Below are 13,142 nucleotides of genomic sequence, written 5' to 3'. Positions count from 1 at the left end.
CGGAAGTCTTCACAGATTGCCTTTTATTTCTGGCTTGCTGTGTCAGCCCGAGCTAAATTATTTAACTGAGCTGTGCTTGTTTTGGAGAAGTCTGTCTCTTGAGGGTTTCTAGGACACTTAGGGTAAAAGCCAGGCGGGGGTGACTCCTGCAGAGTGTCCCTGCTGGTGGGAGGGTTGGGCATCAATGCACTCTCCATGACTGTGGATGATGGTAAGGTGCACCATCAGCTCACCAAGCAACCACCAGGGCAAAAGTGGGGAGAAGGCTGGCCGGATTTCAGCAGCATTGTGACCATTGTAACTTAAGACCACACACACTCTAACATTGAGGGCCAGTGGTGATGCTCACTTCCCCAGCTGGGAGGCAGAAGTAGAACTAGGAAGAGACTGCTTCTACTGTTAGTGTCACACAGAGCACAGCCACCTGCCTCATGGGCACAGCCCTGGCTTTACTGGTGCACCTGCGACCTGGGACATGGGTGTATCACACAGCACTTGCATCAAATTTCTTTATGAAATTCACTCTTTTTTTTTTTTTTGAAATTCACTTTTAAAAAAGGGAGATGTTTCATTCTTATTTGAGATAGGATCTCTCTGAGTTGCCCAGAAATTGCTGGCCTTGAACTTGAGATCCTCCTGCCTCAGCCTCTGGAGCAGGTAGGATGACAGGTATGGCCAAGGTGGGAGGTTTTGTTCTTTTTTTAATATTTATTTTTTAGTTGTATTTGTATACATTACATTTATTTTATTTATTTATTTCTATGTGGTGCTGAGGATTGAACCCAGGGCCTCACATGTGCTAGGCGAGCACTCTACCGCTGAGCCACAACCCCAGCCTGGATGTTTCCTTCTTAACAACACGGTGCCATGCCCCCTTTCCCTGTGGCCTCCCTCCAGTGGGCTGTTCCTGTCCCTAGGAACCGAGCCAGGCAAGGGCTGCTACCTCCTCCTGCACAGACTCTAGAACCAGGAGAAAACTTGAAGTTCTATTGCAACATTATGTAAAAGGAGAGAACCAAGGTCCAGAGAAACCAGTGACTTCTCTCTATACTTATGGTCATGGCAGAGTTGGGTCAGAAAGCGAATCTTTAATAGATGATGTTGACAATTGTTAGCAATCTCTGTGGTAGAATGCCAGTCCTCCAAAGAGGCAAAGCCCTAGGCACTGTGCAGTACACAGCTGGTTCAGGTTGTGGAAATGGGGCGGCACAGATTGAGGGCGCACGTGGAATGCACAGGTGCAGGAATTGGATGTGTTAGATAAGCATCCTCCTCAGGGGTGACAAAACCATGCTCAGCCTGAGCAAAGGAAGGGCTTACACAGGGTGCCCTTCAGGAGGCCACCCACCCAAACCCAAGCAGTGTGGTCCTGGATGCGAAAGTGACAAAGCAGGAGTCAAGTAGATTGGTGGTCAGGGACCAGCCTGTTCACCAGGAGGCATGACTTCCCCTGAAGTCACCAGAGAGCTGGGCTGGGTAAGTGAAGTCCTGCTTGAGTCACCAAAAAAAGTGCACTTTGAAGTGCCTTCAGTTGCACTTGGTGACTCTGGGTTCCATGGTCACTTTCTCCTGGGCTTATCAAAGCATTGCAGGCAGGAGGCCACTTTCTCCTGGGCTTATCAAAGCATTGCAGGCAGGATGGGGCTCCAATCACAGAAGGCAGATTAGGACAGGGTTGTCACCATCTCCCACTGGGGATACTGATGTCTGGGGCTTGCTGAGCCAGGTTGCTTAGTCCAGTATGGTGTCCATCTGGCCTCAGGTCGGCCTGCTCTTGAACTTTGCCGCCAAAGCAAGCTGCTCAGCAAGGGTAAAGCTGAACTGAAGACGCACACAGAAGCCGCGGGGCCCGTGTTTACGAAGATCACACTTGGTTCCCATGCGTGCTTTTATTATGATCCCAGACAGGGAAAGCTTAAGCAAGCTGCTGGGGCGGGCGCCGTGTCCCCAGGGAGTCCTGATTTCCGAGGTCTGAGTCTCTTTGGGGCGCAGAGCTGCGCCCCTCCCCGTGGGCCGTTCCCCTCCCGAGACTCCGGGCCACGCGAGGGCTGCCGCCTCCTCCTACCCGGGCCGCAGCGGCGCCGCGCTCGCCGCGCACAGGCAGACTCCGACCCGCTCCCTGACGCCGGCGCGGGCCTCCGGTCTTTGTTTGGAGTACCGGGGAGCCCGGCGCCGCGCTGCTCCGCAGGCACAACGTTTCTAAACGCGGTTTCCGAATTTGCATGGGTTTCCTGCCCGCGCGGACTTTCGTGGGCAAAGCCTCGGCCCCAGCCCTTCCCCGGCGCGCCCGCACCGCCCCGCGGTGGAGTCAGAACCGCCCGGCGGCGCGGGGACCTCGCATTCCCGCGGCCCTGCAGCCGGGACGACCCCGCGCGGTGCCCGGCCGAGGCCGCTCGCGCGCCTGCTCTGGTGGGACCAGAAAGCCGGTTCTGCAAAGCCCACTCGTTCTCGTTTGGGGTGCAGACCCCGAACTGCCCGCGGACGAGCACTCCCGGTCGAAACGAGGAGGCAAAATGGCTTGTGCTTGGATTCACATGTAAAACCTCGCCCTTTGGCTCCAGGTTGTCCGACATTTTGTGACTGGCTTTTTTTCTTTTTCTTTTTGCTTAATCATGATTTAGGAAGCCGTGTCGCCGGTCCCTTTCTAAACGGCTGACCTTTTAGGGCTTGGTTTTTGCCCTTTTATTCTGGCGAGCTGGGACCAGGGACAGAACCGCAGGGGCGGGGCGGGGCGGGGCAGGGCGTCGTGCTAATTCTCGATGCAGTCTCCATGCAAATAATGGGTTGTTATTAACAATGATCCTCCCTGCGAAATCCTCGAATTGCCCCTTGACTCCCAGCAGCGAGACGCGAGCCCTTATTCGCTGAGCTGGCGCCTCCCCCTCCGCCCTGTTACTCCCGGCTCGGGAAATTACAACTCCTGGGCGCGCGGCGCGGCGGGCGCGGGAGGTGGCGGGGCAGGGAGGGGATTCCCGAGCCAGCGGGCGCTCGCCCCCCGCCCGCCGCCGCAGCGTCGCGCGGCCAAGGTCAGGGGCGCCGCAGGAGCAGCCGCTTCGAGCTAGGGACGTGGGTCAACGCCGGCCGCGGGGAGGCAGCCCCGGGCGCAGCTGGCCCGTCCGCAGCTGAGGGGCTGCAGAGGTGGCCCGGCACAGCGGACCCGGCGGGCGAGCCCGCGTTGCGCACGCGGGAGCTGGGACCACGGTCACTGTCCGCTGGCAGCCGCTGTCCGCCACCTCGTAGTGCTGAACCAGCCCTGGCGGAGCGGCCTGCGCTCGCGCCCGATAGGGGCGGGGCCGGGGCAGAAGGAGGACTCGGGACAGCCGCCCCGCGGAGTCAGGAGCTGAAACGGAGCTGGCCAACCGCAGCCGACCGCTGGTCCGGTGTACAGAGGAGGCGCGCGGCAGCCGACGGAGGCGCTGCTGATTCATCTCCTGGAGCTCCTTGCAGACCACCGCGAGAGCAGCCAGCAACCTCTGGACTCTGGCCGCAGGCTGAAGGAGCTGGTGCAGGAGCCTTGTGGGTAGGAGGTGAGAACCCCTCCCTTCCATAGCCCCCAGGAGTCTTAGGGCGGTGGCCGCAGGACCGAGAGGGGCGTGCCCCAGTTTGTGGAGGAGGCAAACCCGTGTGATGCCCAGGCCTTCCGTCTCACCGGCGCTGACCACACTCGGCCCCCGCCGCCCGTTTCCGAAGCTTTGGCCATTCCTCCCCGGCCGCGAGCAGCTCAGGCTGCGGGCGCGGCGATGGAGGAGGAGCTGAAGTGCCCGGTGTGCGGTTCCCTGTTTCGCGAGCCCATCATCCTGCCCTGTTCCCATAATGTCTGCCTCCCGTGCGCTCGCACCATTGCTGTGCAGACCCCGGACGGGGAGCAGCACCTGTCCCCACCGCTCCTGCTTTCCCGGGGTGGAGCCGCCGCCGCGCCCCCTCCGGATCAAGACACTGCAGCCGGCGCGGCCTGTGGCGGCGGCGCGAGCGCAAACGCTGCGGGCGGCCTGGGCGGCGGAGCGGCAGGTGGCGGGGACCACGCAGACAAGCTGAGCTTGTACAGCGAGACGGACAGCGGCTATGGCTCCTACACCCCGAGCCTCAAGTCCCCTAACGGGGTCCGCGTACTACCCATGGTGCCGGCGCCCCCCGGCTCCTCCGCCGCGGCTGCCCGAGGTGCCGCCTGCTCCTCGCTGTCGTCCTCCTCCAGTTCCATCACGTGCCCGCAGTGCCACCGCAGCGCCTCCCTGGACCACCGCGGCCTGCGCGGCTTTCAGCGCAACCGACTGCTGGAAGCCATCGTGCAGCGGTACCAACAGGGACGCGGGACCGCTCCGGGGGCGTCTGCAGCCGCGGCGGTGGCCGTCTGCCAGCTGTGTGACCGCACCCCGCCGGAGCCGGCAGCCGCGCTCTGCGAGCAGTGCGACGTGCTCTACTGCGCCGCCTGCCAGCTCAAGTGCCACCCTTCCCGGGGCCCCTTCGCCAAGCATCGCCTGGTGCAGCCACCGCCACCGCCCTCGCCACCTGAGGCGGCAGCGGCTCCGCCCAGCGCCGCCGCGACCCCCAGCACCGGCAGCGGCTGCAAAAGCCCAGGGGGCGCTGGGGCCAGCGCGGCCCGGAAGTTTCCCACGTGTCCGGAACATGACATGGAGAACTACAGCATGTACTGCGTGAGCTGCCGGAGCCCGGTGTGCTACCTGTGTCTAGAAGAGGGCCGGCACAGCAAGCACGAGGTGAAGCCGCTGGGGGCCACGTGGAAACAGCACAAGGTGAGCGCTGTCAGCGCCGCCCAGGCGCAGCGCGGGAGGGACCCTTGGCCTCTTGTGCGGAGTTGGCAGAGGGTTAGCCTTAGGGCCACGCAGGAACAGCCTCGTTCATTCATTCATTCCAGCAGTTAGCTATTGACCCGTGTTTATGAATCAGGTACCCTGAGCTGTTGGGAAAAGATATGAGAAAATGACTCACTAAGTCCCCTCCCACTGGAAACTGAGATTGTATACAAGCTACCCCAATTGCAGAAGCAGGGCTCTCACTCCCAAAGGCTAGTAAGGTACCCTGGAGGCCCCTCCCAATTAAGCCAAATAGGGTCTTCCCTCCATTTGAAAATAAATGCATTTTTAAAGTGCACATTACCACCTGGCTGAAGAAAACTGTCTGGATCCTTCCTGCTCGAAATCTGCTCTAAGGTGGGAGTTTGCACCCCAGCCCTGCCTGAAGGGATGCACTGTTGCCTGTTCAGCAGGACACCCTGTCTTCCAGAGCAGGAATTTTCCTACCCTCAGTTGTTCTCCAGCACCTTCTGTCCTCAAAATGCCTTTCAACCTAGAGGGCAGATGCCTCCTTGGCACATCTGGAGGTGTGCCCTTTCAAGAAGGGAGTGTTTTCCCCAGAGACTCTCTCTTGCCTGGGACTGTATCCAATCAAAACACATACAGTATTCCCATTGGATGGTATGGAGACCTCTTACCTCCCTCTCCTCCTTGGAGAGGGAGATTTGCATGTGGATCTGAAGGAGGGAATGGGCCAAGTCCACTGGCCAGTGGGAGAGGGGTGGAGTCATAGGTGATCTCTTAAAAAGGGGACCAGGCACACCTCTCCACAGCCTCCTTCCCCTGGGACTTGCTGGCAGCAGGAAGCTAAGTGTCAACCCCAGAAACTTACGCTGACAGTTTTTTGGTTGTTTTGTTTTGGCACTGGAGATGGAACCCAGGGGCATTTTACCACTGAGCTACATCCCCAAACCTTTTAAAATTTTTTATTTTGAGACAGTGTCATGCTAAGTTGCTTAGGCTGGGCTTGAACTTGCGATCCTCCTGCCTCAGCCCTCCAAGCCTCTGGGATTGCAGGTGTGCACTACTGCACCTGGCTTGTCTTCCTATTTTATACTTCAAGAAAGAGAAGAAACCATCAATATCTGCTTAGACCCTTCACCAGGCCCCAAAGGCAAGGCTGGAGTCAGCTCTAACCAATACTTAATCTCCCACCCAAAGGCCCAGTGGGCACCTAGATTCACTACCTTTAGAGGCCATAAATTGGGCTGGGCAGGTTAGAGCCTATTGTTCAAGGTTCCCCAATGCTCCTGGGCTCTTGGTACCCTCATTCATGAACTCTTTCCAGTAAGCTCATTCTAGAGGAGGTAAGAGGTCTCCATACCATCCAATGGGAAATACTGTATGTGTTTTGATTGGAAAATAGAGCAATTTTCCAAGGCTATCTTATCACCCAATTGGGAACAGGCAGAAAGGGCCACACAGAAGAGAGGAAGAGACAACTGTTTCTGTACAGATTTGTTTGTATCAATATGAAATATACACAGTTACTATATAGAATTTCATCTGCTATGATGAGCATGTGTTGTTATTGTAATTTAACATTTTAAAATAAAAAAAAATTGAAGAAACAAATAGGGAACACTTGAGGAATCCCCCTTGGAGAGGGAGATTTGCATGTGGATCTGAAGGAGGGAATGGGCCAAGTCCCTGGTCCTAGAGCAGTGGTTCTCAGGGGGGCCCATGTGCAGATGCCCCACCCTACCCAACTGTTTTGGGAACCTTCAGGAGTTCATTAGTAACAAAGAAACATGGGCCAGGAGACTGCTGAGAGCCAGAGTGCAAAGTCCCCAGACACTTACCTAGCCTCAAATGCCAACAGTGCTGCTGGTGAGAAACCCTGCTCTGAGGTTGCGCAGCCCTGGATCTCTCTAGAGCCTGCAATTTACTAGCTGAATGAGTTTAGGTGATTTTAATCTAAAACGTTTTGAAAGTAAAATCTAAGTGGATCCTTGTGGGTGGATTAAGCACAGTTTTGTAGGTCTAGCCTCCAGCATACTACCCGACCCATTAAGTGGGATTGTTTTTATAGTCCTGACACTTCAAATCAGAGGACTTGCAGAAAGCTGCAGGGCAGCAGCCTGAGTGCTGTTTTGACCTCACTGACTTGGTTATCTGGAGAAAATGTGAGCGGGTAACTTTGGGGTTGTTTGTGGTGAGCCCCCACATAGCCTCGAGCTGAATGGGGACACCTGCCTTAAGTTCGTTTTTTTTTTTTCCATATGGCCCTTTGTTACATATACTTTGCAGGAATTGTAGATGCCTTACTTGTTTCATCTTTTAAATGAATTGACATCATTTTACAGATCAAGAAATCATTGTAAAAAGGCTGTGATCAATTACCAAGACAAGAAACATGAGTTCTAAATCTCACATTCTGGTTTCACAAGCTGTTACATTTTCACAGCCTAGAGAGCCAAAACCAATTTTGGGTATTGCCACTGAAGTGTTCAGAATAGTGAGGACTAGAAATGAAGGAAAGTCAATGTGAGATTTTGCAGTTGTGAGAGATTCAGCATCTTGCATGGAAGAGGTAGATAATGAGCTGTCATGCCAAGAACCAAAACCATGCAGGGAGACTCAGTGGTCACCCCCAGTTTGGTGTCAGTGTATAAAATCTCTCCCCAACCAATAATGCACCAGCGTGAGAAGAAGCAGCAGCCAGGGGTCAGCTCAGGAGTGGGCAGGGTTACTGTGGGAATGTGACTGTGCAGATTCTGGCATCTGAATTTTGTATTTAGCACTGCTGCTTCAGGGACAGCCACGTCCTCATGAATGGAGCCGGGCACTGCGAGGTAGTTCTGGGGAGTTTGTGTTCATGACTGCAGGCAGGTGCTGCCGCCGTTGTTTTCCTACAGAAAGGGAGGTTGTTGAGTGTGTGTTGTGGTGTTCAGGGACTAGACATGAAAAGACACATGGGGGAACTCATGGCTTAGCTTTGGAGTAGGCACCAGGGCCATCCCAGCAGTGAGGGTGGCTACTGAACGAATGCCTGCACATGGCACGTCACACGCCCACCTGGGCCGTCCAGGTTCTTGTGAACCTTAACATCTTCGGGGTTCTTGTTTTCTGTCTGAAACCCCGGCTCCTCACTGGACCTCCTGGCTGCCAGCAGCACTCACCCCAGGCTCCTGGGCCAGGAGAGCCTCCCTGCAGAGCCTCCCCACAGGCTCCCTTTGCCCAATTTCCTCTCTGACTAGCGACACCAGGTCTGTTCCAAAGCAAGGTAGATAATCATCTTTTAAACACAGTGTGGAAATCTTTAGATCTTGGCTAAACAAATTCTATGTTGATTCCCCGGAAGAGGATTAACCATTTCCAGGAGCTTCTGACCTGAAGAAGACCCCAGAGGTGAGAAGACCACCACTTCCCAGACAGCATTGCCTTTTTTGTCTACTGATGGCAGAGTTCTGCTTCTCCTGAAGCCAGGGGGAAGGTCACTGTGGCCTAGCCTGTCACAGGCCTCGATCACATCTGAAAGTTGTGCTTCAGGGGACTCTGGCTGCTGGGTGTAGGTGTTTGGCCCTGAGTTAAGGTAAGGACACTGTTCCCAGCTGAGGTTGTGGGACACGGGCTAGGCCTCTCCACAGAAGCGCATTGAGCATCTCACTGGTGCCCCAGGAATGCCGCTCAGGAGTGAGGGATGACTCAGCCTGAAGACCTCAGGAGAGATGGGACTTCCCTCCAGCCTGGAGGATGTGCCAGGGGCCGTGGCTTCCCAGCACCATCAGCATGCTCTGTAGAAGAACTATTGAGGGGTTTCAAGCCTCCAGGAAAGACCTCCACCATCAGAAAGACCACACATGCATAGCAAGGCTGAGCTGTGGCCAGCTGCGCCCAGCCGTGGGGGACTCACTACAACGATTGCAGCCCCATGTTACCAGTAGGGCCCTCTCCTGAAAACTGCAATTACAGAGGGAGAAATGTGGCCTGAACTGTCATCTGCAAATTCTAATTTCAGAGAGAACACTTCTAATGTGGTAGTTTTTTTTGTTTTTTTTTTTTCCTTCTGGAATTGCTTCGACTCTCTTTTTTCTTCAAACTGCAATATAAACTTCTTTACTAATGATAATATGGTTTTCCATGGCTGTGTGCTATTCTATTGAAGGGTTATTTTTTAGTTAATCAATATGTTAGTGCTGTGCAGAGGTTTTAGTCTTCAGCTGTGCTGGACATTTCTCTGCTAAACTCATGCCTGACACTCCTGTTTCCTTGGGTTAGATTAGCAGGTGTGCTAGTGCTATATCAAAGGATATCCATCTTTTAGGTCTGAGTAATATCTCCAGATTGCTGCCTGTCCTGTTGTTTCTCCCAACAGCAAAATTATGTCAATAGTAAAAAATTCACAAGGACAGGGACCAGTAGGGTAAAGCACTGGCATGCGCTGTCTTACTTCTAATAATTGTTGTCTACAACTTTCACTACATTTTTGTTAGAACTGTTTTTAAGAGGGGATCACAAGTATCTAGATGTCCATATTCCTAACTAGTCAGGGGTCTTCTTCCCCTCAAGAATCGATTTAACACGTACAGCTCTGCTGTCCTGTATCTCCTCTTGGATTTCAGGGTCTCCAAGATTCACCTGCGGTCTTTTGGAGTGGGGTTGGGTGGCCATTAGAAATAGTTAGAGAGAGAAAAGACGTTGGCCAGTGACCTCCAGGACATCTGGGGCTCAAGCCTGCCTGCCTCCACTGGCCTGGGGTCTGTGCACTCTGAGGCAGAGCCTGGGGTGGTGGGGAGCCAAGCCTTTCACTGACTTTGAAATTCTGGGAAAAGAAGGCTCTACGTGCCTGGCTGGCTCAGAGCCCATGGCAGGGCTGCCTGTCCTGGAGATGTGCCCATGGTGGTCCTGGGCACCAAGGTCAGCACTGCAGGAACCACCACTGGAAAGAGAGCTCAAGTCATGCCCTCAGAGCCACCTCTTCCCTACCACCCCACACAGCTGGGAAACTGTACCGGAGAGGCCAGAACCCACAGCTTAAAGGCCTTCCTCTTGTCTTTGAAGACTATTTGAGAGTTCGAGGAGTTTGGAACTGAAGTCAGCCTCAAAGTGTGTGACAGGAGGTCCCTCTTGTCACCAGTTATGAGTATGGTAATAGTGTGTACCGTGGCTCTCCACATCTTTAGCCTGCAGTGGAAAGACTCCCTGTAGGTGTACATTCCTGATGAGCACCCTGACTGCAAGAGCCAATCATGCGGAGTGTTCTAGACAGGAGGGACCTCATGCTCTCTGAGGCACTCTAAGGAAAGCACCAGCACACAGGCTCACCACCTGTGTTTACAAATAAGGGTTTATTGGAACACAGCCATGCTTTTTGCTTTCTATTGCCTATGGCTACTTTTAGCCGTAGTTGCTTTGGGGAGAGTTGAGTAGGTGCATCACAAATGAGTGTTCTGTAAAACCGAAAATATTATCTGTCTCTTTATAGAAAAACATTTGCCCATTTTCCATTGCTGTGACAAAGTAGCTGAGAGAATCATCTTAAAGGAGGAAGGAATATTTTTGTTTCATGGTTTCAGAGATTTCAGTCCGTGGTCACTTGGCCCCATCTCTTTGGGCCTTTGGTGAAGCAGAACATCATGGTGAGGAGTATTAGGTGGAGGGGGCTGCTCACCTTGTAGCAGACAGGAGACAGAGAGAAAGCGGCTGGGGTCAATGCTGTCTAGAGGACCTGTCTCCAGTGACCTACCTCCTCTAGCTAGGCCCCGCCTCCTCAGCTTGCACCACCTGTGGGAGCACCACTAGCTGGGACAGGCCTTCAACACATGGACAAGCCTTGGGGACACTGCAGATGCAAGCACAGCACCTCCAGACTCTCCCGCTCCTACGAGAGCCAGTCTCAGCACCTGCCTTGTGGGAATGCAGGGCTTTGAACCCAGAGCAGTCCTGCTGACCCAGGCACTGGAGATGCCTGCAGGAACTGTGTGCTGGGCTGCAGGATGTGGGCCCATGACTGCAGTTCATCTGAGAAATGGCCACGTTCCTTGGAGTGGACTCCAGGGCAACCCAGAGTGTTGAATCCGAAAGTCAAGAAGGCACCCGACTTCCCGATCTCAGAGGGTGGGAAGCGGCTGCAAAGCTGAGGGATCCCCAAGGCAGAGGGCAGGGGCCTGGGGAAGGAACTCTGCACACATGTTCTTTGCTGCTCCCTGGGATGGAAAAGAAAGCTGTCTGCTGTTTGTCCTTGGATTTCCTCTTTGTTGTGTCTGTTGCTCTAGAAAGCAGTGGGGTGTGCCTTATCCACTTTTGAGGGGACTGTGGGGGTGATGGTAGAGGTTATGGGGTCACAATCTGGGGCCTCTGGGCCAGAGCATCCAGGCAGACAAGGAGAGGCTCTGTGGGGGACTTCCTGTTTTGTATAGCCGGCTGTTGGATGGTGGAGTTTATGAACAGTGGCCCTGTCACTTTGCAGATGAGGAAACCTGAGGTGAAGGGCTCTCTAGACTTGCACAGCAAGCCCTGGGTTGATATTGAAAGATGGCCTCCACTGTGCCCCAGTGTGTGTGCTGAACAGCAAGACGCTGCAGAAGGCCAAGTGTGTGTTGGGCTAAACAGTAGATCCACGTGGCGCCTGCGGAGGAGTCATTACATGTGGAAGAAACAGGGTTAGCTGAATGGGACAGGGTGTGCCCGTGTCTGTCTTCCCCGAATGGTGGGGACAAACATGGCACAATCTCTCCTTCAACTGGAATGGGCAGCAAGAAAGGAAATCAGAAGGGGATGGGCAAAACACCCAGTTTAAAGCCAACAGGACAGGGGTTGGGGCCGGAGCGGGCGAAGAGAGCAAATACTCTTCTATTTCACATGCGTCACAGGGAAGAGGTTCAGAGGACAGGAGGGGCAGGGCAGGGGCAGGAGCCAGGGGGGCAGGAGACCAGGAGTGCTGGAGGTCTGCCTGACAGACGGCCACTGCAGGAGGGACTGGACCTGGAGGAAGCACCCGCCTGGAGCACGTGTGCAGACAGCAGGTGGCTTGAGAACCGGGTCACAGCCAGGTCAGGAAACGCAGGCAAACCCTGTGCTTGCCCAGTCTGCTTGTCCTGGCTTATAGTTTGATTTTAGATGGTAGCTACAAAACCAGAAAAGCAATGACCGGGAATGATGGTAGGTGGGCCACTAAAATGAAGAGCCGAGGCCAATGGCTCCACAGGTTGGCTGCTCTACAGGTTGGCTGCTCTGCCCAGTGGGGTTGCCAATCAGTGGAGCTGTGCTTCCTGGGAACCAGATGCCACCTCTGACACTTGCTGTGATAGTCCAAGCTGACCGTGGGTCTCGCCATCATGGCCTTATTCTTAGTACTTGCTTTTTAACCCACCTAAGTACTTCTTGGGTCTACAGAGAAGCCAGGAAGCACCTGTGTCCTTGCAGGGACAAGCGCAAGTACCTGGTTGTAGAAGGAATCGTCTCCCACAAGGGCAAACATCTGGTCACAGGAGAAAGAAAAAAAAAAACAACTAATGGGTAAATAGGCTAGGTGCCTTCTGATGGTGGCAAGTACTGAGACAGAGGTAAGGATAATGTGACAAAGATATTTCAACAGTGGAGAAGGTTGGAAATCATCTGTGCAGAGGTCAAATTTCCAGATAGGACTTGAAGACAGAGGAGAAGGGACCAGCCCTGCATGCTGGAAAGGGAAGCAGGAGCCTAGAACCAGAGGTGGGAAGAGGCGTGGCAGGTTTGAGGGGCAGAAGTGGGCCAACATGTGAATGGCTGGCAAGAGCAGAACCAGGCGGAGCAGGGAATGCAGGGCTGGGTGGACCCTGGGTCCTACCGGGTGCCAGGGGAGCCCCCAGAGGGCTTTCGGCTGGGAGCCAGGTGTGGTTCTTAGAAGGTCCTTGGGGCCTTTATTCAGGAAGGGAGGGTGGGGGGACACGAGTGGGGACAGGAAGACTCATCTGAGGCTACTGCAGTAGACCAGGTATAAAAGGGGAACTCTAGTTAGGAGCAAGCAGCAGCAATGGTGAAATGCTCGTGTGTTCATCTCCTGCTGGAGCCTGCCCCACTTCTTGGACTTGTGGTTTGATGTCTTTCATTATTTTTGCAAAATTGTTGTCTACTCTCTCTTCAGATAATTGTTCTATCATTTTTAAAAATATTGTTAATTGTTGATGGACTTTATTTTATTCATTTATTCATATGCAGTGCTGAGAACCACAGTGCCTCATCAGGCTAGGCAAGTGCTCTCACAAGGCCACACCCCCAGCCCTCTATCATTTCTCTAATCCTTTTGGGATTTCAATGACACGTGTGTTAGATTGCTTGATAACATTCCATAGTTCTTGGACACTCTTTGTCTCTTTGTGTTGCAGTTTGGGTAATTTCTGTTGACCT

The 13,142-nt window shown here is 54.0% G+C and overlaps 1 protein-coding gene across 3 annotated transcripts in view; it reads left to right on the top strand.

The window, feature by feature from the left end:
• Window positions 1–3,740: 3,740 nt before the first annotated feature.
• Window positions 3,741–13,142, top strand: part of Trim67 (tripartite motif containing 67) — a 34,268-nt gene continuing 24,866 nt past the window's right edge. For 2 of the 3 annotated variants that reach the window (XM_026413277.2, XM_026413268.2), the window contains exon 1: window positions 3,741–4,751. In XM_026413277.2, coding sequence (XP_026269062.2) covers window positions 3,741–4,751 — 1,011 coding nt within the window. The remainder of the gene's footprint in view (window positions 4,752–13,142) is intronic. The other variant, XM_026413286.2, reaches the window with a different exon arrangement.

The sequence above is a fragment of the Urocitellus parryii genome, chromosome 9 (genome assembly GCF_045843805.1).
Source record: "Urocitellus parryii isolate mUroPar1 chromosome 9, mUroPar1.hap1, whole genome shotgun sequence".
In the NCBI taxonomy this organism is placed as follows: Eukaryota; Metazoa; Chordata; class Mammalia; order Rodentia; family Sciuridae; genus Urocitellus; species Urocitellus parryii.
The sequence above is the reverse complement of the archived record's forward strand: the minus strand, read 5'-3'. Positions and strand labels throughout refer to the sequence as shown.